We start from the raw sequence: 27,402 nt of genomic DNA, 5'->3' as shown, positions 1-27,402 counted from the left end.
CCTCACTGCTGTTTTCCTGCCCTTCTCTTTGTTTCAGGCGTGATTTCCCTCAGTACGGCGGCACCGTGGAAGTACAGACTTTCACAGGGGGTGTGGTCTCAGCTCACACAGGTGAGGGGTCAGATACTGTTTTGTGTACTGATGCTAATGGGAGAGATGTTTGAGATAAACAGTGAGGGAAATTATAAGTCCGTATTTTTGGTTTGATAATGGTGCAAGAACAAAACTAGACGTGTGGATAGAGAAAGGTCTGATCACCCTGGTTCTCCCAAGGAGAGTAGCATGTTCTCCATGGATTTGGCATCAGACTACCTGAGTTTCAGTCTGTCAGTTCCTTACTGTGTGACCTTATGCAAGGCATTTAGGGCTCTGTGTGTGCTGACTGTCTAACTTATAAAATAGAGAAAGTATTAGAATGCATGCTTCATTTAGGTTAGGGATATTTTCTGTCTCTGTCCTTACTATATAGAAGGAACTGAATAAACATTTATTAAGGTGTGAAAAGTACCCGACTTGCAGGGTAGGTGTGAGGATTATAGAACATATCAAGTCGGTGCTTAGTAAAGTATGACACATAGTGGAAGCTTAGGAAATGTAGGCTATAATCATTGTTCATTATCTTTATTCTTTAACATTGTTCTTGTTTTTTTTTTTAAAGATTCATTAATCTTTTTAAATCCCATTTTTACTCTTTTTACCCTATTTTAGGTGCTCCAGAGGCCGGTGGACCTGAGCGGAGGCTGGGACGCCCTAGTGGGCCCCGGGCCCTGGAAGGCGGGTCCCGGTGGCCGGTGGCCCAGAATGAGGCCAGCTCCCAGCATGCCCTGCAGCCGGACGCCAGCCCCTCGGCCAGCAGCAGTGGTGATAACGACCCAGTCATTCTTCAGGCGTCCAAAGAGGAGCCTGGGAGTGGGACCATGCAGAGCAGCCCCTCCCCTGCTCACCCTCAGCTCCCAATCCTGCAGGCACAGGTTTGAAAGTGGGGAGGGTTCCTTCTCTGTTTCTGCTTTGTGGGCTATTGGGTCTGAGGCAGAAGAAATGTGGCAAGTTTTAGCCACATATCCATGATCCTAGCTATCTGTGTTTAGAAAATTTTTGGTGCTCAGGTTGAGCATCAGTCCTATTAGATACTCACATTCTTTTTGACATTAATATAATATTGATCATTAAGAGTGTAGAAACTTCTTGTTACCTGAAAAAGGTTCAGTTAGGCCAGGTTGGAAATGGAGGTTGGGACAACATGCTCCTAAACTGTGAGGTTTGAGAATAACTCAGTTCCTTTAGGAATTGGAGCAACATAAGCATTATGGATGGTGTGTAGTGTTGATACTTTTCTTATACTAAGGAAGTGTAAGAGTAGAAAAAATGTGGCTTTTGAGAGTATACCTATACATAGGTTTGCAAAGAGTAGGCTTTTGACTGGTATGGATTTGATACTTACAATTTTCCTGAGCAGCTGGGGAATTTTGTGACATATAGTCTTTTGTCATTTAACTGAGGTAGGAATTTCAGTGGCACACCTGTGAGGATAGTGTGCTGGAGTGGTTTTTATGAGTTTCTTCACTGTCCACATTCAAGTGAGACTTTGTTCTCTATTTTTTTTTTTTTTTAAAGAGAGAATCTTTTTTTTTTTATTTTAAGATTTTATTTATTTATTTGAGAGAGAGAGACTGAGAGAGAGAGCACATGAGAGGGGGGAGGGTCAGAGGGAGAAGCAGACTCCCTGCCGAGCAGGGAGCCCGATGCGGGACTCGATCCAGGGACTCCAGGATCATGACCTGAGCCGAAGGCAGTCGCTTAACCAACTGAGCCACCCAGGCGCCCTGTTCTCTACTTATTATTGTTTGTTCAGTACCTTGTAAAGTAATAGGTGAGTATTTGAGAACAGTGACCAACCCCACACCCCTTCCTGCCTTCCTAGTAAAAGAAACTACCAAGATTGATGAAGTACATAAAGAGGTTTAAGTGATCTTGGTGGTAGTCATTGTTGCTTTTTGAATTTGGTGATAACTCAAATTTATTCTAATAGGTGAATCTGCCATACTTGCTGTGTAAAAGAAGGAAGAATAGGGAGTTGTTTATGTGAGTGGAATTCTTGAGTTTCTGAAAGGATCATTAGCATTTGAAATCACATGCTATGGTATTATTCTTGAATTTGGGAACTGTGTAAATGTCAGGTTATAACTCTTCTTGCATGCCAAGCATCTCTAAACTTGGATCTGTTACCTTGAACACCTCATCAAAACATTACCCAAAAATTTGTGTTTATAAAAACGAGGTTGATCATTTACTCCGGAGTTTTTTTTCCTTGTAAGATAGAATGAAATAATATGATGAGAACTTCTCATGGTGCTAAGCATTCATTTTATCTATCATTTTCTGTTTTTCTAGATGGTGTCGGACGGCATGACAGGCAGCAATCCTGTGTCCCCTGCCTCATCCAGTTCCCCAGCCTCTAGTGGGGCAGGCGGCATCTCCCCCCAGCATATAGCTCAAGATTCCTCTCTGGATGGACCTCCAGGGCCCCCAGATAGTGCCACAGTGCCCCTGGAGGGGCTCAGCTTACCCCAGGCTGCTGACCTGGCTAACAAGGGCCCAAAGTGGGAGAAGAGCCATGCTGAGATTGCAGAGCAGGCCAAGCATGTACGTATTGGGAAGGCCTGTGAGGATTCTTCTTTCCTCAACTTCTAAGTCCCATGAGCATTTTACATTTCTTTCCTTGTGGATTTAGAGTATAGGCTGTGCCTTAACATATCTTGAGCAAGTTGCTTGATCTCTGAGCCTCCTTTTCTGTAAGGTAGACGTGGTGTAGTAGTCTATAGACTGTTGTGAGGTCTAAGTTAAAGGAGAAAATAGACATGAAAGTGCTTTGTAAACCGGTAAACTTAATATTTACTGGTTTCTACTTCTCATTTCTATCCTCTAGCCTCTGTTGCCTTACCCAGTGGTTAAGTGTGGTCCCTGGACCAGCAGCATTGGCATCACCTGGGAAGTTTGTTAGAAATGCAAGTTTGTTCGTACCCCTCTTCCACCTATCCGTTTAAAGCTCGAGGGTGGGGCTCAGCAATCTGTCTTAAAAAGTACTCCAGATGATTTTTTTTTTTTTTAGATTTTATTTATTTGAGTGAGAGAATGATCAAGGAGAGCAGCAGAGGGAGAGGGAGAAGCAGACTCCCCGCTGAGCAGGGAGCCTGATGTGGGGCTCGATCCCAGGATTCTGGGATCATGACCTGAGCCGAAGGCAGATGCTTAACTGACTAAGCCACCCAGGCATCCCACTCCTGATGATTCTGATGCATGCTTAAATTTGAGAGCCATTGGTCTAATACCCTTGTCTTGATTTTTTTTCTTCACCGTCAGGTTATTTAGTTCCCTGTGTCATCTATGGCTGTTATTTCCTCTGATTTAGTTTTTGTCAGGAGAGAACAAGAATAATGAAGGCAGTTTTCTTGAGTTTGTCTGTTTTTAAAGATTATTTTAGGAGCATCTGAGTGGCTCAGTCAGTTAAGCATCTGCCTTCAGCTTGGGTCATGATCCCAGGGTCCTGGGATCGAGCCCTGCATCAGGCTCCCTGCTCAACGGGGAGTCTGCTTCTCCCTCTCCCTTTGCCCCTCTCCCCCCGCTTATGCACGCTAGCTCTCTCTATCTCAAATAATTAAAATCTTAAAAAAAAAAAAAAAAGATTTATTTATTTTAGAGAGAAAGGGGGGGGGCAGAGGGACAGGGATAGGGAGAAAAGCCGAGTGGGGAGTCTGTCAGGGGGGCTGGATCCCACAACCCTGAGATCATGATCTGAGCAGAAATCAAGAGTCCAGTGCTCAATTGACTGAGCCACTAGGCACCCCAGTTGTCTTGAGTTCTTAAGTCACTTTTGTTGATTTCAAATGCTTTTACTTTCCTGCTTATGAAATTCAACCTTTATAGAAACATGTTATCTTTTGTCATACTATTGTTTAATCTTTATGTATAACTTTCCAGTATTTTCACCAAAATGTACGTTTTTATAAAATATATATTTGTTTTGTAAAAACAAATCAGATTGTATACGTTGGGCTTTATATTTCTAAGCATGAACATACTTTTTCTCAAGCAGAATTCGACAGTGATGAAGATCCTTTGTATCCAGTATATAAGGAAGGGTACACTCCCTGCTTCTCTGGAGGCTTCCCTTGGAATATGTTTTCCTCAGTCTTTGCTATGTTCACGGGGCATGGAGATTGAGTGAAATAATGGAAAGAACATGAAATCTGGTGTCTGGAGTCATTAGACCTATTTTTAATTCCCAGCTCTTATCACTTCCTGGTTGTGTGATCTCAAGTAAATCACTTAATCTCCCTGATCTTTTTTTTTCCTCACTTGAAAAGGTTATAATACCTACTTACTTGCAGGATTGGTATGTGGACTTAAGACACATAAAACACTCAGTCCAGACAGTGCCTATATATAATCAGTGCCCAGGAATTCAGCTGTGTTCATGAGGTAGCATATATGTGCAGTAACTTGATTGACCTAGCTCTTCCTCGTTAGGAGGCTGAGATTGAGACTCGGATTGCTGAGCTGCGGAAGGAGGGTTTTTGGTCACTGAAGAGGCTGCCTAAAGTGCCCGAGCCTCCCCGCCCCAAAGGCCACTGGGACTATCTTTGTGAGGAGATGCAGTGGCTCTCTGCTGACTTTGCTCAGGAGCGACGTTGGAAACGGGGTGTGGCCCGTAAGGTATGTCAGCAACTGGACCTACCTTCCATATTTCTTTTCCAGGTTTCCTTTTCCTTGATAAGTGAGTTGGTTTGAAGGGAACCAAACAGAACAAACAGTATAGGGTGCTTATTAATGCCCATAGTCTCAGGAGGCAAGCTCTGACTTCTCAGATTTCTTGGACTTGATTATTCTCTTTGCTCTTGATTTGAGGAGGGAGTAGGAGACTGGCCTTGGAGTGTTTTCACTCTGGTTCCTTATTCCCACAGGTTGTGCGCATGGTCATCCGGCACCACGAGGAGCAACGGCAGAAAGAGGAACGGGCTCGGAGAGAAGAGCAGGCCAAGCTACGCCGAATCGCCTCTACCATGGCCAAGGATGTCAGGCAGTTCTGGAGCAATGTGGAGAAGGTAGGTGGCAGGAATTGGGAAAGGGAAATGCCTTAGGTTTGCTTAGTGGATAGCATGGTAGCAGGAATGATCAAAACATCTTGAGAGAATGAATATTCTAATTTCAGGCAACTTTAGTGACACTTCTGTTGTGCATTGGATCTCTCTAGCATTGAGTGCTGTGAAGAAGAAAGAAATACAGTGGAAAAATACGGTCCTGCCTTTGGGGATTGTTAATAGGACTTCTTGATTCCTCTAGGCCATCCGTCCTCTGCAGGGCATTCAGCATGCTTTTCCTAAAACCTTTTAGTGCCATTTACTTGTTTAAATACCATCGAAGTTCTTAGTAATCAAATTGTTCTCCTATATTAAGTTTTATTTCTCAAGTACCACCTGGTTTCTGTCTGTATTTTCAGTCTTGTCTCCTGTCAATTCCTTTTTTTTCTACTTCAAATATTTTTTTTGCACATCCCTGGTAACTTACCCATGTTCTTTCTGCTGCCAGGAATGCCTTTTTCCGCATGCCCACTTAGGGAACACCTACTTAGTCTTTAAGATTCAGCCCCAGATACATTTGTAAATCTTTCCCTGCTGCCTGAAATTAAACTGGCTTTTCTCTTTCCTGTCCTCCCTTTGTGCTTTCCTCAGAAGCACTTTTAAGGTCATTTAGTTTTTTCTCTCTTGAAAAGCCAGTCAGGGGGCGCCTGGGTGGCTCAGTCGTTAAGCGTCTGCCTTCGGCTCAGGTCATGATCCCAGGGTCCTGGGTTCAAGCCCCACATCCGGCTCCCTGCTTGGCAGGAAGCCTGCTTCTCCCTCTCCCATTCCCCCGCTTGTGTTCCTGCTCTCGCTAACTCTTTTTCTCTGTCAAATAAATAAATAAAATCTTTAAAAAAAAACAAAAAAAGAAAAGCCAGTCAAGAGGCTAGCACAGAGGAAGTTTCCCTAAATGTTGGGTAAAAGAGTACGTGAATAAAAGATTATCTTAGGGTGCCTGGGTGGCTCAGTTGGTTAAGCAACTGCCTTCGGCTCAGGTCATGATTCTGGAGTCCCAGGATCGAGTCCCGCATCGGGCTTCCCACTCAGCGGGGAGTCTGCTTCTCCCTCTGACCCTCCCCGCTCTCATGCTCTCTCTCTCCCATTCTCTTTCTCAGATAAATAAACCTAAAAAAATAAATATTATCTTAGTGACCCATCTATTTCATGCTATGGCAGGTGGTGCAATTCAAGCAACAGTCCCGGCTTGAGGAAAAGCGTAAAAAAGCTCTGGACCTGCACCTGGACTTCATTGTGGGGCAAACTGAAAAGTACTCAGACCTTTTATCTCAGAGCCTCAACCAGCCGCTAGCATCCAGCAAAGCTGGCTCTTCCCCCTGCCTTGGCTCTTCCTCAGCTGCCTCTAGTCCTCCACCCCCGGTTTCCCGGCTGGACGATGAAGGTGTGTGTCCTCTTTGGCTCTGTTACTCTTCCTCATGTACCCTTTCCAGAGCTGAAAACCCACCCTGTGGCTTGCAGGGCCCCGTGGACTTTGTGACCTTGTTCTCCTGCTATAGATGGGGACTTCCAACCCCAAGAGGAGGAGGAAGAGGATGATGAGGAGACAATTGAGGTTGAAGAACAACAGGAAGGCAATGATGCAGAGACCCAGAGGCGTGAGATTGAACTGCTTCGACGTGAGGGAGAATTGCCATTGGAAGAGCTGCTCCGTTCCCTCCCCCCTCAGCTGCTAGGAGGGCCTTCCAGCCCCTCGAGAACCCCCTCATCTCGTGACAGTGACACCCGAGATGGGCCTGAAGAAGGTGGTGAAGAAGAGCCCTCTCAGGTGTTACAGGTATAGGGAGAATGGGTAGAGGGGGGACTCAGTGGGTGCAGAGGTAGAGGTTCAAGGACTGATTTCTGGTTTATAAGGTTGGTTGTGGTGTTGAGTTCTCCCTGGTTAAGGGCAGTTGGCTCTCATTTAGGGATGGATAGGGAAGAATCTGAGTTTGGGGAAAGTTGCATTCTGAGGTGGGTAGTTTCTGATGCCGTACTGGAAGAGCGTATTGTACTCTACTCTTTAATTGCTATGTGGCCTTGAAAAAAATACTTAAATCTGGTTCTTGCCATTTTTGTGAAATGGTCCTAATACTCCCTATTGGTTTGTAGGTTTGGAGCTGGAATGATAATCTTGAAGTGTTTTCTGGGCTAAGCTGTCTCTTTCTCATATGTCTGAGTGTGTGGGGATGGTGCTGGGGGCCTGTGTTTCTTATCTAGCACTTTCACAGATCCTCCTCCAGGCAGTGGGGCCAGGATTTGGTAGCTGGTGCTGAAAGAAAACCCTTGGTTGCATCCTTGCCCTGGGACTGTGCCAGTGGCAGCTGTCACTCAGTGGGACAGAGAGACTGTTCTGTGACATCGTATTCAACATCGTACCCTTCTCTTGCTGTTCTAACCTTAGGTCTTCTCCCTTTTCATTCTTTGCCATACAGGTGAAGCCCCCACCCTCTGTCACACAGCGCAACAAACAGCCTTGGCATCCAGATGAGGATGATGAAGAGTTTACTGCCAATGAGGATGAAGGTCAGGCTTGTTCTCTTTATCCTATTGCCCCTTTCCTTTTAAATTACCTGGACCTAACATTTCATGCTTTCTCCTCTCCTCAACTTGGACTGGGTCCTCTGATTCTGTTCCCATTGATTTTGCTTCATTCTCTTTCCTAGCGGAGGATGAAGAGGATACTATAGCAGCTGAGGAGCAGTTGGAAGGGGAGGTGGATCATGCCATGGAGCTGAGCGAGTTGGCTCGAGAAGGTGACATTCACCAGACGTTTACTGAGCATCCGCTTGGTGTCTCTTCTGTGCAGAATGCCAGGGATAAAGAGATGAATAAGACACTTTTTATCCCCGTTGGAGGAACTCCAGGTCTAATGACAAAGACAAATGTAAACAAATAATTATAAATAGAATGTGATGACTGGTTACGATGGAAGTTTGAACAAAGTGATACAACAGCTTAGTGGAGCTAATGTAAGAAGGTTGTTGGCCATGTTTGACTTGTACCTTAAAGAGAGGTTTAGTTTGATATTACCCTTCCCAGTGGAAGGCAGCATCATCCACAGTTCTAGCCCAGGCTGTGGGCTTGGCTGTAGTGCCCGGTGCTGAAAGCAAACTCTTCTGTCTCCCTTCAGACATGAGCCCAGTAGTGTCTGTAGAAACCTGGATAAAATTCACTGGCACCACTCAGACCTCTCCTTCTCCTTTACCCCCTTTCCCTTGAAGCACCCGGAAGCTTATCCGCTGTTCCTTCTCCAGGTGAGCTATCTATGGAGGAGCTCTTGCAGCAGTACGCGGGAGCCTATGCTTCTGATGCCTCTGCCCCAGGCTCTGGGAGTAGTGAAGAGGAAGACGAAGATGAGGTTGAGGCTAACAGCTCTGACTGTGAACCAGAGGGGGCCCTGGAAGCCGAAGAGGCTCCTCAAGAGGATAGTAGCAGTCAGTCAGGTGAATGTGTGGTCCTGGGCACACCGGAGGGGAGACACTGGGGGAGTAGGTATGGTGAACGCTAAGCCTTGGTCTTGTGCTTTAGAATCTGCTGAGGAGCAGAGCGAGGAAGAGGAAGATGAGCGTTCAGAGGAGGAAGAAACAAGCGGCAGTTCAGAATCAGAGGAATCGGAGTCTGATGAGTCTGAGGCGTCTCAATCACAGAGCCAAGCAGAGGAGGAGGAGGAGGAGGAGGAAGACGATGACTTTGGGGTGGAGTACTTGCTTGCCCGGGATGAAGAGCAGAGTGAGGCAGATGGGGGCAGTGGACCTCCCACCCCAGGACCTGCCACTACTCTAGGCCCTAAGAAGGAAATTAGTGACATCGCTGCGGCAGCTGAAAGTCTTCAGCCCAAGGGTTATACCTTGGCCACCACGCAGGTAACCCCAGACACCAGCTTCTACTTTCTCATGTCTTGACTTTTTTGTTGCTCAGTGACTAGTGCCTCATTTCTACTGTGATACCTCTCTTCCTCCCTACCAGGTGAAGACTCCCATCCCCCTGCTCCTGCGGGGCCAGCTCCGGGAGTACCAACACATTGGGCTGGACTGGCTGGTTACTATGTATGAGAAGAAGCTTAATGGTATTCTTGCTGACGAGATGGGGCTAGGCAAGACAATCCAGACCATCTCCCTTCTTGCCCACTTGGCCTGTGAAAAAGGTAATGAGGCAGGGCCATCCCTCTTGGGTCTCCTTGGCCAGCTCCCCGCAAAACCTGTTTAATGGTGACTAGCTTCGGGACGGTGAAACACTCACTGTTTTGTGCTATCTTGGTAGCTACATTGACTCTGGTCAGCAACTATGGAGATGCCAATGTAGGTGCTAGGATTCTTAGGGGGGGCCATTGGGGTAGAGTGTTCAGGGTTATACCTGAGGAACTAGAACAGAGCCCCAAAGTTTGTATTTCCTTACCATCTCTCTTTTTAATTTGCTTAAAATCTTTCTATTTTGTTTTTTTAAGTTGAGGCATAATTGATGCCTAACATTATGTGAGTTTTGGGTATCCAGCATAATGTTCTGATACTAGTACACATTGTGAAATGATGAGCACAGCAAGTCTAATTAATTAACGTCCACTACCACCCAGTTACAAAAACTTTTTTTCTATTGTGATGAGAATTTGTAACATCTCTTTTAATGATTTTCAAATATGCAATCCAGTATTATTATAGTCACCATGCTGTACATTTTTCTGTCTTTTTCTAAACAGGTAACTGGGGTCCCCATTTGATCATTGTCCCCACCAGTGTGATGCTGAACTGGGAGATGGAGCTGAAACGGTGGTGCCCCAGCTTTAAAATCCTCACTTACTATGGAGCCCAGAAAGAGAGGAAGCTCAAGCGGCAGGTTCGCGCTCCATGTGATCGATCACTCCTCCGCCCGCCCCCCACTGATGCCTCTTTTACTCTTAGGCCCTTTCCTCAGAGGAGTTCCTTTTCCTCCCCTCTCTGTTGCTGCCTTCTGCTCCTGGGACTTTCTCTTTTCTCCATACCTGATTTATGTCCTTCGAGGACCTTAGCATGTCTTTTTTTTATCCTTTCTTTTTTTTTTAACCCCATCGTCTGCTGCTTTCTTCTGATACTTTAGGGCTGGACCAAGCCCAATGCTTTCCATGTGTGTATTACGTCTTACAAGCTGGTGCTGCAGGACCACCAGGCCTTCCGGCGCAAGAACTGGCGCTATCTCATTCTGGATGAGGCTCAGAACATCAAGAACTTCAAGTCACAGCGCTGGCAGTCACTGCTCAACTTCAACAGGTGGAGATGGAAATGGGGATCTGGAGGAGGGTTGACTTGACCTAAAGAGTGGGATACTCAGAAGGTTGGGACCTCGCTGATCATCCTCCCTCTAATTCCCTCTGTTTCTTTGCAGCCAGAGACGCCTGCTCCTCACAGGAACGCCATTGCAGAACAGTCTCATGGAGCTGTGGTCCTTGATGCACTTTTTGATGCCCCATGTCTTCCAGTCTCATCGCGAGTTTAAAGAATGGTTCTCTAACCCCCTAACTGGCATGATTGAGGGCAGCCAAGAGTACAATGAAGGTCTAGTCAAACGCCTCCACAAGGTAGGGCCTATAACAGTTTGGCAGGGGGATTGGTAGTGGCAAACTAAGAGCAGTACCTAAAAAAGCTTTAGGGAGAGGGATGTCAATGTTGGGCTGAATTCACTCAGTTGTCAGGTGGCAGTGTGTTCTAGTGACTGACCCATTGCCAAATTGAGTGACTTCATCTTAGTCATCATTTTACTTGTTTTTTTTCTAATAGTGACATTTCTGTCTTTATTCTCTTGAGTAGAATGATACTGCTGATCAGTCCTTGCTTAGATTTCTTCTTACCAGGCTTTCCTCAACTTTCGTTGGGTTCTCTCTCTCTCTCTTTTTTTTCTTTTGTTTTCTCTGGCTCCTCTTCCTTTGTCCAGCTTTTTTTTTTTTTTAAGATTTTATTTATTTTAGAGAAGGGGAGGGGGAGGAGCAGAGGGAGAGGGACAAGCAGACTCCATAGTGAGTGCAGAGAATAATGCGGGGCTCGATCCCACGACTCTGAGATCATGACCTGAGCCGAAATCAAAAGTCAGACACTCAACTGCTTTGTCCAGTTTCTAAGTAACATGTCTCAGCATTCTGATGAGACAACTCTTTTGTCTCAGTTTATATGTCTTAAGGTTTTAAAGACACTCTGATTTATATTTTACTCTTTTATTGTTATGTTAATCCCCATACATTACATCATTAGTCTTAGATGTAGTGTTCCATGATTCATTGTGCATAACACCCAGTGCTCCATGCAGAACGTGCCCTCCTCAATACCCATCACCAGGCTAACCCATCCTCCCACCCTATTTTACTCTTAACCAGTCAACCTGTATTTTAAATTTCTGACTTGATATTTTTAAATCAGAGTTTCTCTTGAATACACTCTATTTAAGCCAAACATCTCAAGTCTTTTATTTCTGCTCCATTTTGTTCAATCGCACCGTTATCTTGGTACATCAAACTAGAAACGAGAGTCGTCTTTAGCTGTGTCTCTTTCCTTCATTATATTTCTATTTTCCATTTCTTCCATGTCATAAAGACCGTGTCCTATCAGATTTTACCTCTTTGGATTTCAGACTTGCCTTTTGTTTTCTATGCTGCTGTCACTGCCACAGTTTTTGTTCTCAGCTTCTCTCCTGGATTTACTTTCATAATATTATAAATTTACAGTTCCTCCTTGGAATGTAATTTGAGTCCTCTTTTCTGCATAGTTACTCTGCCCTCAGTGTCTTTTTTTTTTTTTTAAGCGTTTCTTAAGGAGTGGTATTATCATCTTTATATGTTTCTTTCAACAGACAGTAAAGTTCTGAGAGGAGGGCTTACATTTGATTCCTCTTTGTGTGATTGATTCCTGGCATGCTTCATGGCTTCATGAGTGTTTACTGAAGGGCTGAGCCAGGGTTCTGCTGGACATCAGGCCAAGACCCAGCTAGAAGGGCTAGGCTGGGGCTCAGTGCCCTCGTTCTCCTGTCAGCGTCCTGCTTATTTACTTTTAGGTTTTGCGGCCTTTTTTGCTACGCCGAGTTAAGGTGGATGTTGAGAAGCAAATGCCTAAAAAATATGAGCACGTTATCCGCTGCCGGCTCTCCAAGCGTCAGCGCTGTCTCTATGATGACTTCATGGCACAGACCACGTAAGGGAGGACTGAGGGTGGGTCTTGGGGCCCTATGGGAACAGATGTGATTGTCAGGATGCCCCATTTATTTTTCCTCTCTCCCAGAACTAAGGAGACACTAGCCACAGGCCATTTCATGAGTGTCATCAACATCTTGATGCAGCTGCGAAAAGTCTGCAATCATCCAAACCTGTTTGACCCTCGACCTGTTACCTCCCCCTTCATCACCCCAGGAATTTGCTTCAGCACCGCCTCTCTGGTGCTAAGGGCCACTGATGTCCACCCCCTCCAGGTAAGTTGTTCCCAAGGTTATTGGCCCTACCCCCAACCCTGCATTCTTTTCTTTAGGCGGGAGTCCGACCTTTTGCATCCTTCCCTACTTGTAAGCTGAGCACTGTTCCCCTAGTTTCATCGTTTTCTAGCTGTGTGCCTTAGGGCAAGGTAATTATTAAGTGATCTCTAATCCTAAGTTTGCTTGCCCTTGAAAGTAGGGATTATAAAGGCCATATGATCTGCGGTATGTTTGTGAAAATTGTGTTAATATTTTGAAAGTGCCTGGCATGTTAGTGATACTTAAATATTATTTTGTTTTCCTGTTCCTTCTCTCTTTTTGACCACTTTCCCCCAAAACTTTTGGTTTTGTTGTGGTAAAATACACAAACTTTACCATTTTAACCGTTTTTAAGCATATGTTTTAGTGGCATGGGTACATTCACATTGTTGTGTGACCACCGCCACCATCCATCTTCAAAACTTTTTTCATCTTTCCAAATTGAAACGCCATGCACACTAAATGATAACTCCTCATTCTCCCCTTTCCCCCAGCCCTTGGCAGCCACCATTCTAATCTTTGTCTAAGTTTGAGTATTCTGGGTACTCATAAATAGGATCATATGGTATTTGTCCTTTTGTGACTGGCCTATTTCACTCAGCAGATTGTTTTCCAGGTTCATCTTGTAGCATGTGCCAGAATTTCCTTCCTTGTTAAGTTTGAGTGTTGCTGCTTTATATCTGTGTCTATATATCCATATATATCTACACTTATACATGTGTATATACTGCATTTTGTTCATCTGTTTACCCATCAATGGACACTTTGGGTTATTTTCACCTTCTGGCTATTATAAATAATGCTACAACAAACATGGATGTACAAATACCAGTTTGAGTCCCTGCTTTCAATTCTTTTGGGTACATACCCGGACACAGAATTGCTGGATCATATGGTAGTTTTATTTTTAATTTTTTGAGGAACCGCTGTAGTATTTTCCATAGTGGCTGCTCCATTTCACATTGCCACAAGCAGTGCACAAGGGTTCTGATTTCTCCACATCATTGCTAGCACCTTGTATTTTCTGTTTTATTATAATAGCCGTCTTAACAGATGTGAGATGGCGGTACCTTGTGATTGTGATTTGCATTTCCCTAATGATTAGTGATGTAGAGCATTTTTTCATGGGCTTATCGTGTATTTCCTTGGGAGAAATATCTATTTGATATATTTGCCTGATTTTTTAATTGGGTAGTTTTGTTGTTGAGTTGTAGGAGTTCTTCATATGTTCTGGATATTAACCTCTTATCAGATACATGATTTGCAAATATTTTGTCCCATTCTGTGACTTGTCTTTTCACTTTGTTGGTAGTATCTTTTGATGCAGTCCAATGATCAGTTTTTTCCTTTTGTTGCCTGTGCTGTTGGTGTCCTAGCCAAGAAATCATTGCTATATTGGTCCCTTTGACACCATGCTTTTGTGTTCCTTCTTGTACCAGCGGATAGACATGGGTCGGTTTGATCTTATTGGCCTGGAGGGTCGTGTGTCTAGATATGAGGCTGACACATTTCTACCCCGGCACCGCCTGTCCCGCCGGGTACTGCTAGAGGTGGCTACTGCTCCTGACCCCCCACCCCGGCCCAAACCAGTCAAGATGAAGGTCAACAGGTACCAGGGCTGAGGGGTAAAGGGATGGGTTCCTAGAAAAGGTGGCTACAGCTGGCTGGGAGCAGAAATTGGGGTGGAAAGGAGAGAGTTGGAGGCTAGGCTAGAATGTTTATATGGGATGGATGCAAATTACTGGTGGAATTGGGGGAGAGAAGAGGGTCCTGGGAGGGCCCCTTGTGTTTGTCACTGATTTGTTTTCCCCTTTTTCTGCTTGGTGCTTTTCGGTTATCTTGGATTTCTTTTCCTCTTTCTCCTTTGTGTCCTTTTCCTTTACCCCCTTCGTTTTTGTTAATCTTTGTCTTATGTTTCTGCTTCATTTTCCTTATTCCTTTCTTTTCCTATTCCTTATTCTCCTTTTCTCCCTACCCACCCTTTTGTTTTTGTCCTTATAGGATGCTGCAGCCAGTGCCCAAGCAGGAAGGTCGTACAGTAGTGGTGGTGAACAGCCCACGGACCCCCATGGGCCCTGTCCCGGTCCGACCCCCTCCAGGCCCTGAGCTCTCCACCCAGCCCACCCCTGGCCCAACCCCCCCAGTGCTGCCAGCACCACTGATGGTGTCGGCCTCGCCTGTTGGGCCCCCGCTTGTTCCAGCGTCCCGGCCTCCTGGCCCTGTTCTGTTGCCCCCACTGCAGCCAAACAGTGGGCCTCTGCCCCAGGGTGAGTTACAAGGGGGCCAGCTTGCTTGGGGGTTACCTCAGGCAGATTGTTCAGATTGGGGAAGAAGTAATGAAATAAGAGTGTTGAGGGAGCTAAGTTGGAGACAGAGGGGTGGTGTTTGATGGGTTGGGAGGGTGTATGGAGATTTCTGGGAGCAGGCTAAGGCTCTAGTCAGGGTATATCTGACAGATGCTTGCTTTGTGTCTACAGTGTTGCCATCCCCCCTGGGGGTCCTTAGTGGGACTTCACGGCCTCCTACGCCAACCCTGTCCCTGAAACCGGCCCCACCTGCTCCTGTTCGCCTGAGCCCTGCCCCGCCTCCAGGCTCCTCCAGCCTGTTGAAGCCCCTGACAGTGCCACCAGGCTACACTTTCCCTTCTGCTGCCACCACCACCTCTACCACCACAGCCACTGCTCCCACCACGGCAGTGCCAGCTTCTACTCCTGCACCACAGCGCCTCATCTTGTCTCCTGATATGCAGGCTCGCCTGCCCTGTAAGTTCTCAGGTGTCTATGAATGAAGGCTTTGAGATGGGAGGAAGGTTTATATGCTATAGGGCTGGAGAAAAGCTCGGGAATGTGAAAGCATAAAATTCTGGGTAGTTAATGTATGTGAAGTATTTTGGCATATGCTGGAAATTCATAATCAAGAGCTGTCAGTGAGTTCTCGGGCTAGTGGGGAAGATGACCCAGAGATGAGTAAATAGTGGTAAACCTAGTAGTAGGAAGTTATTTGGGGCAAAGGGCAGCATGGAGTTGGGGGTGGGGATTAGCTCAGTACCGTGGCAGGCCATTAGAAGATATAAAGGAGATTGCTAGGCAAACAAGTGGGGTTGGAAGTAGCACATCAAAGGCTCAGAGGCTGAGTTTGTTAGAATATGGTAAATTGAGGGGGGGAGGGTTGGAGGAACTGGAGACCTGTGCTTCGTGGGGCAAAGGGGCCTTAGAGTCATCCCTGTGTACATTCAGCCCCTTCTTTGTTCCTAGCAGGCGAAGTGGTCAGCATCGGGCAGTTGGCCTCACTGGCACAACGTCCAGTGGCCAGCACAGGGGGAAGCAAACCTCTCACCTTCCAGATCCAGGGCAACAAGCTGACTTTGACTGGTGCGCAGGTGCGCCAGCTTGCTGTGGGGCAGCCCCGCCCGCTGCAAAGTAGGTAAAACCCACCCCCTGTCCTGCCTTTTTTCTCCTCTTCCTTGTCTCTCTGTTTTTGTTGCTCTTTTCAGACACAGTCTTTATGTTTCTTTCCCTAGCTTTTGGTGGGTGGGGCCAAAGGGAATCTTTGGAGGGGGTCTTTTGGAAAAGATAGGGATAAGGTCATTCTAGAGAAGTTATTCCCTCTCTGTTCTTTCCTTTTCCTCTTGCCCTTGCCTCTGTCCTCCTCCGGCTGATAGCTGCTTCTCTTTCTCTCTCTCTTCCCTTAACCCAGGGAATGTGGTGCACCTGGTGTCAGCAGGGGGGCAGCACCACCTCATCAGCCAGCCTGCCCATGTGGCTCTCATCCAGGCCGTGGCCCCGACCCCTGGCCCCACCCCTGTCTCTGTGCTGCCTTCTTCGACCCCAAGCACCACCCTTGCCCCCACTGGCCTCAGCCTTCCGCTTGCTGCTAACCAGGGTGAGGCTCCTGGCCTTCCTACTTACTTAGCCCTTGCTGGCCTTGGTCCCTTTAGGCATGCCCTGGGCTACTGTCTGTCCGGCCTTCCCTCAGTGTTGTTTTCCCTTGCCAGTATCTTCAATATCTGTCTGCTGCCCTCTCCTGCCCCTGGACTATTTCCATCCTTTGGGTCTCTTGTCTCTTTTCTACCTTTCCCTCAATGTAGCTTCCTCTTGCAGTGCCACCAACCATGGTGAATAATACAGGCGTGGTGAAGATTGTAGTGAGACAGGCCCCTCGGGATGGACTGACTCCTGTTCCTCCGTTGGCCCCAGCACCCCGGCCTCCGAGTTCTGGGCTTCCAGCTGTGTTGACTCCACGCCCCACATTAACCCCTGGCCGGCTACCCACACCTCCTCTGGGTACTGCCCGGTCCCCCATCCCCACGTCCACTCTGGTGAGGCCCCTTCTCAAGCTGGTCCAGAGTCCTTCGCCTGAAGTCAGTGGTGAGTCCAGGTGGCTAAGAGCAGATGTTTTTGCCAGGAATGGACATAGGGTGGTCCGGAGGATTTCTTAGTCACAATAGATTTCTAGTTTATCAGCATACTGACTCGGTTTGTAGTGGGCCCCAGAACTAGGGTGCTGAGGTCTTGCCTTATTTTAGAGTATACTTCTTAGAATCTTGGAGGGAAAGGAAATGTTAAGTTGTCAGAGTCTTTGAATCTTTGACGTCATGGGGTGGGAGTGAAGGTTTTCTGGGAAAGGGATGAAGCGTGGGGGTAAGGGGAAGGGTGGGACAGGGTAATAGAGCAAGAAAAGAATTCTGGGGCTAACTCATCCTCTGTCTCCACAGCTTCAGCACCCGGAGCTGCTCCCCTGACCATCTCTTCTCCTCTCCCTGTGCAGCCCTCACTCCCTGGGCCAGCCTCTTCTCCAGTGCCAGTTCCCAATTCCTCCCCCCTTGCTAGTCCTGTGTCCTCTACAGTCTCCGTTCCAGTGTCATCTTCACTTCCCATCTCTGTCTCCACCACGCCTCCTGCCCCAGCCTCAGCTCCACTCACCATCCCCATCTCAGCCCCCTTGCCTGTTTCGGCTTCTGGTCCAGCTCTGTTGACCAATGTGACTCCAGCACTGGCACCTGTTGTCTCAGCGGCTCCTGGACCTCCCTCTTTGGCACCAGCTGGGGCTTCCCCGTCACCGTCAGCTTTGACTCTAGGTTTGGCCACAACTCCACCCCTGTCTTCATCTCAGGCACCTGGTCACCCTCTGTTGTTGGCTCCAGCCTCTTCACATGTTCCAGGCTTGAACTCAGCTGTGGCCCCAACATGTTCACCTGTCCTGGTACCAGCTTCTGCTCTGGCCGGTCCTTTTCCGACAGCACCAAATCCAGCTCCAGCTCAGGCTTCCCTTCTGGCTCCAGCACCTTCTGCATCTCAGGCTCTAGCCACTTCTTTGGCTCCCATGGTGGCTCCACAGACAACAATTCTGGCTCCTTCTCCAGCTCCTTCTCTGGCTCCTCTTCCAGTCCTGGCTCCATCGCCAGGTCCTGCTCCCCTCCTGGCTCCATCACAGACTCCAGTTCCAGTTCTGGCTTCTTCATCTACTCCAGGAACCTCTTTAGCTTCAGCTTCTTCACTGGTGCCAGCCCCAACTCCTCTGTTGGCTCCATCATCAACTCAGACCATGGTACCAGCCCCGGTTCCATCACCTCTCCCAAGCCCGGCTTCTGCGCAGACACTGGCCTTAGCCCCAGCTTTAGCATCCACTCTTGGTGGTTCATCTCCATCTCAGACCCTCTCTTTGGGAACGGGGAACCCTCAGGGGCCTTTTCCAGCTCAGACATTGTCATTGACTCCAGCGTCATCCCTAGTACCAGCTCCAGCCCAGACATTGTCTTTGGCGCCGGGACCACCACTGGGTCCATCGCAGACGCTGTCTCTGGCTCCAGCACCCTCTTTGACTCCAGCTTCTCCGATGGGCCCAGCCCCAGCTCACACGCTGACTTTGGCTCCAGTATCGTCATCTGCTTCACTCCTGACCCCAGCTTCAGTGCAAACATTGACCTTGAGCCCTGCCCCAGTTCCGGTGTCCACCTTGGGTCCAGCTGCAGCCCAGACTCTGGCACTGGCCCCGGTCTCAACACAGGCTTCCGCTTCCCAGACATCCTCCCTTATGGTTTCGGCATCTGGCGCTGCTCCCTTGCCTGTCACCATGGTATCCCGGCTGCCTGTTTCCAAGGATGAGCCTGAGACGCTGACATTGCGCCCCGGTCCCCCCAGTCCTCCATCCACTGCTACCTCGTTCAGTGGTCCCCGGCCTCGACGCCAGCCCCCACCACCACCTCGTTCCCCTTTCTATCTGGTAAGTTTTCCTCCCTCAGAGAGAGGGAACAGGAAGTTGGGTTTCTTTGGAATGTTGGTAGAGTGGATGGAACAGAACGATGTTATTTTTATCTTGGTAAATTACAAAGCCTAGTTTTGTGGACCTGATACTTGAGTGTGCAGTTGGACAAGTCCCTTCTCTTCCCTGGCCCTGTTCTCTTATCTGTATAATGGGAATAATAATCTATATTCTGCCTTTCTCAGAGGAGTAATTGAGGATCTAACGTGCTTTTAAACTATGAAGAATTACTGATACGTTCAAGGCTGCCTTGTTACTGTTGGTCTTTTTGGTATTTGATTATTCTTGAGTCAGTGTTGGCATCTAATTGCCTCATTTTACGGATGAAGAAACTAGTCCGCTAAATGATGTTATAAAGGTGACACAACTTGTGAGAACTCAAATGCGTTGACTCCATTGCTTTCTCCTCTTCCACACAAGAGGTATTCCTCAGAGATAGGAAGACTTTTCTCAGTTGCTAAAACCATCACAGTTGTCAAGTATCTGAACTTCTGAGGGGGGGTGACAACATAGAATACAGTTCCCTAAAGATCACGAGCCGCTGACTAATGGTTATCTCTTGTAGGCTTTTTTTTTTTTTTTTTTACCTCCACGGTGATCAAGCGGGCAATAAAAAGAACTATGTTTCTTGTCCTTCCATGAACTTTGTGGTAGCCATTTTTTTTATTTTACATGTAAGGCTGCATATATGTTTGGTTAAGTTAAACTTAGAGCTGAAATTAAATAATCCGGGAGGTAATAGGAAGAAAGATTGAGTGACTTGTTCCAGGACCTCTGTCTTTTTCTCCCTTTAAAATAAAGGGAGCTGCTTCTTGCTCAGAGCTGCTGCTTATTTTTTTGCCTCAGCCCCAGGCCCCCACTCCAGCAGTGCCATTAACTCCACCTTTGGTCTTTTTCTAATGCTACCAGGTTGGTCTGGCTTGTTGAAAGTAGAAGAGAACTAGATCCTAGCCCAAGAGTGGCAACTCCATGGTCTGTGCTAAATTTTGGTTGCTTTGCAAGTATGTAGAAGCATCTTAACACTTTTTTTCTTGAAACAGTTTGACATAAAGATCACATACGATACAGCTTACCCATGTAAAATGTATAATTTAGTGGCTTTTAGTATATTCACATAGGTTGCAACCATCACTGTAAGTGTCTTTAAAACATTTTCATGGTCCTGAAAAGAAACCCCACACACCCTTAGCCATCATATTCCAACCCTTCCATCTCTTCTAACTTTAGGCAAGCACTAATCTTTGTCTCTAGATTTGCCCATGGAGTCATACAGTATTTGGTCTTTTGTGACTGGCTCTCTTCATTTCATTTTCATTTTTTTCATGTTTTGAGGTTCATGCACATTGTAGCATATGTTGGAATTTTTTTTATTGTTGACTAACATTCCATTGTGTGGATATACATTTTATGTATCTGTTCATCAGTAGATGGACACGTTTGGAATATTTCTCCTTTTTGGCTGTTATGAATAATGCTGCTATGAACATTCACTTGTAAGATTTTGTGTCTTCATATGTTTCCAGTTACATTGGATGTATGCCTAGGAGCAGAATTACTCAGTCAGAAAGTAGCTATGTTTAACTGTTTGAAGAACTATCAGACTGTTTTCCAAAGTGGCTATACCATTTTATATTCCCACCAGCAGCACATCAGCGTTCTAGGTTCTCCACATCTTTGCCAACACTTGCTATTGTCTTTTTGATTATAGCTATCCTAGTGGGTGTGAAGTGGTATCTTGTGGTTTTGATTTGTGTTTTCCTAATGGCCAGTGATGTTGAGCATCTTTTCAGTGGTTGGCCGTTTGTGTATCTTCTTTGAAGAAATGTTAGATATTCAGATCCTTTGTGTTTTTAATTTATTTTTTTTAATTTATTTTCAGAATTTTTTTTATTTTAAGTAAATTCTACGCCCACCCTGGGGCTTGAGTTCATAACCCTGAGATCAAGATCAAGACCATGCTCTACCAACTGAGCCAGCCAGGCACCCCTACCCTTTTTAATTGGGTTATTTTCCTGATTTGAAAGAGTTCTTTATATATTGTGGATACAAATACCTTTTCAGATACATGATTTGCAAATATTTTCTCCTTTGCTACTACTTTTGAGAGCTGGCCTGTTCTGCTAGGATGCTTTCCTTTTTTACCTTGATCACCAGGAGCTTAAGAGGTCAAGTTTAAGGGAGCAGTCAGGAAGGTAGATTTGGGACATTGCTTTTTTTCAGGACCATCTCCGGGTCCATTTCCTTCGTTTGTTCATTCTAATAGCAGCTATTTATTGAGAGCCTACTTGGTGCTAGATAACTGAGCTACATAGTGGGTGGTTATAGTGAGCAAGATCAGATCCGGTTCGTGTTATGGTTAGTTTCGTGGATAGAAGACATTAGTTAAAGACTCATACAGATGTAAAAGTACCAATCTGGTAAGTGCTGCAAAAAAAGAGGTAGTTTTATAGCCTGTGAAACCTGAAGTGCTAGTGATGGGAAAAGACTGGGTCAAAGTCCTACAGATTCCCTATCTGCCCCTTTTCTCTCTCAGGGTGATGAAATCTAGATGTCCGATTAGCTTTTCCCATCCTAGTTTGGCCTTGGCAGAAACCTGCCATGGATTTGATTAGCCACTCTGTCCTGCTCAGTGATTGGAGGAGGGTTTTTAATAATTGTTTTGGATCCACTTCAAGAAGGCAAATTAACTTGAATGTTGTGGAGTAAGTGTTAAGAAAATTCCCAGAAATCATTTATTTTATAAACTTATTAGATACACAGATCTTAAATTTGAATATTCAGGCATTCTGTTTTGGTAGCATACAAAGGAAGATCAGTTTTTTTTGCAGAGAAGTTATTTCATATAACATTTGAAAGGAGTAATTCTCATTATTGACAACTTGAAAACCACTAAAAGTGTAATGTAGTTTTGAATCCTGTGGTTTCTATAGGTTATGTTTAATTCTGGGATGAATGGTCAGGTTTTCTATGAGGACACTGATTACTTTTTCTGTGTTTTTGTTTTTGTTTTTCTTTCATCCCCAGGACTCTCTGGAGGAAAAGCGGAAGCGGCAGCGGTCTGAACGCCTGGAACGGATTTTCCAACTTAGTGAGGCTCATGGGGCCCTGGCACCTGTGTATGGGACTGAAGTCCTGGATTTCTGTACCCTGCCCCAACCTGTTGCCAGCCCCATCGGCCCTCGTTCTCCTGGCCCCAGCCACCCCACCTTTTGGACTTATACCGAGGCTGCCCGCCAGGCTGTACTGTTTCCCCAGCAACGACTAGACCAGCTGTCAGAAATCATTGAGAGGTTGGCAGAAGCGGGTCTTGGGGCCTCTGAGTGGATGTAGTGGTTAGGGCTGGTGAAGGTGCACTTTTGGGGCCTTTCAGAATTCCATCTTTTATACTGCTTGCCTTCTTCCTTCACAGGTTCATCTTTGTCATGCCTCCTGTGGAGGCACCTCCCCCTTCCCTGCATGCCTGCCACCCACCTCCTTGGCTGGCCCCACGTCAGGCAGCCTTCCAGGAGCAGTTGGCCTGTGAGCTCTGGCCCCGGGCTCGTCCTTTGCACCGTATTGTGTGTAATATGCGCACCCAGTTCCCTGACTTGAGGCTCATCCAGTATGATTGTGGTAAGTTCATTGATCAGTGAGGATCCCTTGCCTTTTTTTTTCCTCTGTTAGTAGCACTATATCAAAGGGATGCTATATATAGATTTTTGTGAATTTCGTTAAACATTAGACAGTTTTTCAGGCTATGCTTATAGGCAAGATGGAGAAGTGTAGGCCTTATGGATTCTTGGCATTCATGAATTTGACTTTGATGACAGTTGAAAATGTGTGCTAACTCATTCATTCAGTAATTATTTTGTATCTGTTGTATTTTGCTGATCATTTGGGATACAGTGGCAAATAAGATAGCACAGCAGAGAATTTTCAGATTCATGGGGAAAGGTGCAAGGTGGTACAAGACTGCACAGTAAATAGTAAGTTTTGTTTTGGGAAAACACAAGGATCTTCCTGTCTTTGGTTAGAATCTTGTTGGTTAGAATGCATTTGGCTGTGGAGTAATGGAAAATTAACCAATAGTGGCTTCAACCGCAAGCATTTATTGTTTCCTTAATGAGAAATTCTGAGAATAGTGGTATAGGACTGGTTCAGCTTACTGAAGTTTTCATGGACCCAGGACCTTCTGGTCTTTCTGCATCCTTAGCTTTTATCTTTTTATTCTCATGTTTATTTCTTGATGGTCTTATCATGGCTGCCACACAACTCCAGGGAGCACTGCAATGCTCTGAGCAGGAAGCAGGGCTTGAGATAAAATATTCTCAGCAAGTTTCTCTTTTTGGGGAATGGGGAGAAAGTTCTCCCTATTGACTGTGCTTCACAGCTCACTGCCTTAATTTGGGCCATATGCCCATCCCTAGAATAATCACTGACAAAGGGAAATGGCAAAGAGGAACTACGGCTTTTTTAGACCAATCATGATTTATCTTTTGGGGTTGGGTTGGGGCTTATCATCCCTGGAATCAAGGGATTTCTGCCAGGGTGTCTACAATGTAAATCAGGTTCTATTAATCAAGAATATCTTTTGGACAGTAGTGAATTGTTTCTGCCACAACCCAGCAGAGAGATTTCTGTAGTAACATATTTGGAGATTTTTTAAATGGCCTTAGAATATAAGACAGCAAAATTTTTATTAATACATATACTCAAAAAATATTTTCATAAAAAAACAATTGTGTAACATTTCAAACCATTTAGAGTAGATGAATTGAAAGTCTTTGTTAAAAGCGTTGAAACTGATTTACCAGAAACATTATAGAAGGTATTTCTGTGTTTGTTGGGAGGTTGAACTAGATAACTTCATAAGATCCTCTCTCTGTGGTTCTGATCTCAGGGGTCTTCAATCCTTGTATGTAAGTCATGACATCCAGTGGATGTTGTTGATGTCTGTCCTGTGAATCTGTTTTGTGTTTTAGGTGGCATAACTCAGTGTAGTTCTTAAGGATTTTCTTCCTGCTCATACACCATTGAGGGTTCCCTTTTTTCCAAGGGGTCTGTATGTTATCCTACCCCTGGTGAGACACAGAAGATAGATCCAAGACAGGAGCAGACTGAAGAGGGGGATCCCGTAAGGGAATAAAATAAAATTAAATATTTTATTAAAAATAATTTATTTTAGAAATAGAGCACATTTATGGGGGTGGGATGGGGAGGGAGAGAGAATCTGAAGCAGACTCTGCGCTGAGCACAGAGCCCAACACAGGGCTCAATCTCATGACCCTGAGATCATGACCTGAGCCGAAACCAAGAGTCAGAGACTGAGCCACCCAGGCGCCCCTAAAGTTAAATATTTTTGACCTCCTAGGCTAATTGAAACCCTCACCTAAAGGTTTTATTATTTTTCAACCACAGTCTTTCAGTGCTAAGTGTTCTTCCTATTCTAGCATATAACAAGCTCCCTGTACCCTTTTTTCTTCAGGAAAGTTGCAGACATTGGCAGTGCTGTTGCGACAGCTCAAGGCAGAGGGCCACCGGGTGCTCATATTCACCCAGATGACCCGGATGCTGGATGTATTGGAACAGTTTCTCACCTACCATGGCCACCTCTACTTGCGTCTGGATGGGTCTACTAGAGTTGAACAGAGACAGGTAACCACGGGCATCTGCAGCCCTTCAAGGCCCACCTCAGCTGTTACCTCCATTTTCCAGACCTTAGGGTTCCAGAAGGGGCACCACTAAGCCTTCGGTCTGTTTCAGAGGATACATTTCCTGATACTGTCTTTTTTTTTTCTCTCTAGGCTTTGATGGAACGATTCAATGCAGACAAACGCATATTCTGCTTCATCCTTTCAACTCGGAGTGGGGGTGTGGGTGTGAACCTGACAGGAGCAGACACTGTTGTTTTTTATGACAGCGACTGGAATCCCACCATGGATGCTCAGGCCCAGGATCGCTGTCACCGAATTGGCCAGACCCGAGATGTCCACATCTACAGGTATTGCCTAGTGTCCCCTCACCTTGCATCCTCTTTACTGATAGGGTTTTATTAATGTATTTGGCTGTTTACACATGGCCTTCATCACTCCCTAGACTTATCAGTGAACGGACAGTGGAGGAGAACATCCTAAAAAAGGCAAATCAGAAGAGAATGTTGGGAGACATGGCCATTGAGGGAGGCAACTTCACCACAGCCTATTTTAAACAGGTACTAAGATCTCCCAGTCTATGCAGGAGAGAACTGCTATGCCCACAGGAGTTGCTCCTGCTTATTAAAATGGATGCTGGGGCGCCTGGGTGACTCATTCGGTCAAGCGTCCACTCTTGGTTTCGGCTCAGGCTGTGATTTTGTGGGATTGAGCCCCACACTGGGCTCCACGCTCAGCAAGGAGTCTGCTTGAAAGATTCTCTTCCTGTGCCCCTCCCCTCAAATGTGTGTGCTCTCTCTTTCTAAGATAAATAAATCTTTTAAAAAAATAAAGAAGATGCTTTGGTCTCCACAGATCTGCCTATTCAACTAGTGGCAATTTCTGATTATTTCTAAGAGCTATTATCTCCTAGTAGACTGGGGCCCAGCATTCCATGGGCTCTGACACTTCTTCCTGTTCTCTCCAAAGCAGACCATCCGAGAGCTGTTTGATATGCCCCTGGAAGAGCCATCTGGCTCATCCGTACCCTCTGCCCCTGAAGAGGAAGAAGAGACTGTGGCCAGCAAGCAGACCCATATCCTGGAGCAGGTGAAAAAAGAGCAGGCAATCTCTATAGAGTAAAGCTAATAGTTATGGTGTGGGTTTTCCAGGGGGAAAGAATGTTTCTGCTGCTTCTCAGATGACTGTTGGCCTTTAATAGTTGTGAGTAGATTGCTTATTCATTCATAAGATTTCATAGAAGAAAGACAGGATTTGGAATTCTCAGTTACAGGTTTGAATTCTAACAGCACTTCTTAACTGTGTTTGTTAAGCAAGTCTGCTTAATCTTCTGAGCCTGGAATCTTACTTTTCACTTTTCTGAACTGCTAATGGGAAGGAAGTAACAGGATGAAATGGAATAGTGGATGTAAGAAGTGCTTTTTATGTGGTGTAACCTCTTGTTTTCCAAACACTGATGGGTGCATAGAATCAGTTGGGGAACCTTTTGGCTTTTTATTTTTTTAAGTAGGCTCCACACCCAATGTGGGGCTTGACGAACTCACAAACTTGAGATTAAGAGTCGCATGCTCTACTGACTGAGCCAGCCAGGTGCCCCTGGAGAGCTTTTTTTTAAAGGACTGATTACTGGGACCTGATCTGAGAATATACTAAATTGTGACTTTGGGGGGCAAAGGCTGGGCATTTGTATTTTTTCAGAAGTAGATGTTAGGCAAATACATAAATAAAATCTTGGGGGGAAAAATAAGTAGATGTTGGGAACTATAGGGTACAGTACCGTGGAGGTGTTTTTCCCTACCAGGTGCTGTCCCCTCATTGTTGAGCACACTCTAGGTTGCATCCTTTGGTGACTTTGGTGTGAGCTTTCTGGATATTAATCACAGGGGAAAATCAGAGGTGGTTAGTCTGTTGTCAAGAGGTATCTCACTGCAAAAAAAGAATTAGGGATTTTTTATATTTAAGGCTTTCTGGGACTGCTCTTTTGAGATCTAAGACTGACTTGAATGGAAAAGGAAGCAGAGCTAGAGGTTTCTAAAACAGTTACTTTCGGGTGCCTGGGTGGCTCAGTCATTAAGCGTCTGCCTTCGACTCAGGTCATGATCCCAGGGCCCTGGGATCGAGCCCCGCGTCAGGCTTCCTGCTCTGTGGGAGGCTTGCTTCTCCCTCTCCCCCTCCCCCTGCTTGTGTTCCCTCTCTCGCTGTGTCTCTCTCTGTCAAATGAATAAATAAAAATCTTCAAAAAAAAAAAAAATAGTTACTTTCACACTGGTGGGATTCCGAGTGAAATATAGTTCATCCTATGTGGAATACTACATTGCTTTGATAACTTTGAGGGCTCAGAAGAGAGTTGAGTTCAGTTATATACCTGGTTCGATATAAAAGGGGCCTCAAATTTTTGTCAGAATCAAACCACAGGATGTGGAGTTCTTTAAATCTCCTGGTTATTCTTCCTCACATCTTTGCAGGCACTGTGTCGGGCAGAGGATGAAGAGGATATCCGTGCGGCCACCCAGGCCAAGGCCGAACAGGTGGCTGAACTTGCAGAATTCAATGAGAATGATGGGTTTCCTGCTGGTGAGGGAGAGGAGGCCAGCCGGCCTGGGGCTGAGGATGAAGAGATGTCCCGAGCTGAGCAGGAAATCGCTGCCCTTGTAGAACAGGTCAGTGTTGTACCCAGTAGTTCTCAACTTCACCCTTCACAATTTCTTCCTCTGGACCTTGTGGTCCTCCTTTATCTTCTCTGGTGAAAATAAGGGTGATGGGCTCTGGTTACCAAGTCCCTACTACGTTCATTACCACTGCTCCTTCCCACAGCTGACCCCCATTGAGCGCTATGCCATGAAATTCTTGGAAGCTTCACTGGAGGAGGTGAGCCGAGAGGAGCTCAAGCAGGCAGAAGTGAGTATTTCTAGGGAGTGGGGACAGAAGTGAAAAGT

At 45.9% G+C, this 27,402-nt stretch overlaps 1 protein-coding gene and 1 non-coding gene across 7 annotated transcripts in view; both read left to right on the top strand.

Annotated features, from left to right (window-relative positions):
- SRCAP (Snf2 related CREBBP activator protein) overlaps positions 1–27,402 on the top strand; it is a 32,092-nt gene that overhangs the window by 1,743 nt on the left and 2,947 nt on the right. For 4 of the 6 annotated variants that reach the window (XM_034988844.1, XM_034988841.1, XM_034988843.1 and 1 more), the window contains exons 2-32: positions 38–111; positions 709–971; positions 2,392–2,643; positions 4,528–4,713; positions 4,962–5,102; positions 6,294–6,516; positions 6,632–6,909; positions 7,547–7,637; positions 7,778–7,867; positions 8,369–8,557; positions 8,643–8,977; positions 9,081–9,258; positions 9,808–9,944; positions 10,185–10,354; positions 10,470–10,662; positions 12,126–12,262; positions 12,350–12,536; positions 14,015–14,184; positions 14,577–14,842; positions 15,053–15,337; positions 15,830–15,994; positions 16,676–16,942; positions 17,290–18,797; positions 21,861–22,126; positions 22,246–22,448; positions 24,301–24,470; positions 24,620–24,816; positions 24,912–25,026; positions 25,436–25,555; positions 26,932–27,126; positions 27,281–27,364. In XM_034988844.1, the coding sequence (XP_034844735.1) occupies positions 918–971; positions 2,392–2,643; positions 4,528–4,713; positions 4,962–5,102; positions 6,294–6,516; positions 6,632–6,909; positions 7,547–7,637; positions 7,778–7,867; positions 8,369–8,557; positions 8,643–8,977; positions 9,081–9,258; positions 9,808–9,944; positions 10,185–10,354; positions 10,470–10,662; positions 12,126–12,262; positions 12,350–12,536; positions 14,015–14,184; positions 14,577–14,842; positions 15,053–15,337; positions 15,830–15,994; positions 16,676–16,942; positions 17,290–18,797; positions 21,861–22,126; positions 22,246–22,448; positions 24,301–24,470; positions 24,620–24,816; positions 24,912–25,026; positions 25,436–25,555; positions 26,932–27,126; positions 27,281–27,364 (6,852 nt within the window). In that variant the 5' untranslated portion in view covers positions 38–111; positions 709–917. Of the gene's footprint in view, positions 1–37; positions 112–708; positions 972–2,391; positions 2,644–4,527; positions 4,714–4,961; positions 5,103–6,293; positions 6,517–6,631; positions 6,910–7,546; positions 7,638–7,777; positions 7,868–8,368; positions 8,558–8,642; positions 8,978–9,080; positions 9,259–9,807; positions 9,945–10,184; positions 10,355–10,469; positions 10,663–12,125; positions 12,263–12,349; positions 12,537–14,014; positions 14,185–14,576; positions 14,843–15,052; positions 15,338–15,829; positions 15,995–16,271; positions 16,458–16,675; positions 16,943–17,289; positions 18,798–21,860; positions 22,127–22,245; positions 22,449–24,300; positions 24,471–24,619; positions 24,817–24,911; positions 25,027–25,435; positions 25,556–26,931; positions 27,127–27,280; positions 27,365–27,402 lie in introns of all 6 variants that reach the window. The other 2 variants (XM_034988846.1, XM_034988845.1) reach the window with 2 other exon arrangements.
- LOC117999697 lies at positions 7,328–7,456 on the top strand. Its single transcript, XR_004676311.1, has one exon. It is a non-coding gene; the product is annotated as a small nucleolar RNA SNORA30/SNORA37 family (small nucleolar RNA).

The sequence above is a fragment of the Mirounga leonina genome, unplaced genomic scaffold (genome assembly GCF_011800145.1).
Source record: "Mirounga leonina isolate KUSES-001 unplaced genomic scaffold, KU_Mleo_1.0 Mir_454, whole genome shotgun sequence".
Lineage (NCBI taxonomy): Eukaryota > Metazoa > Chordata > Mammalia > Carnivora > Phocidae > Mirounga > Mirounga leonina.
Note: the sequence above shows the minus strand (reverse complement) of the source record. Positions and strands in the feature narration are given on the sequence as shown.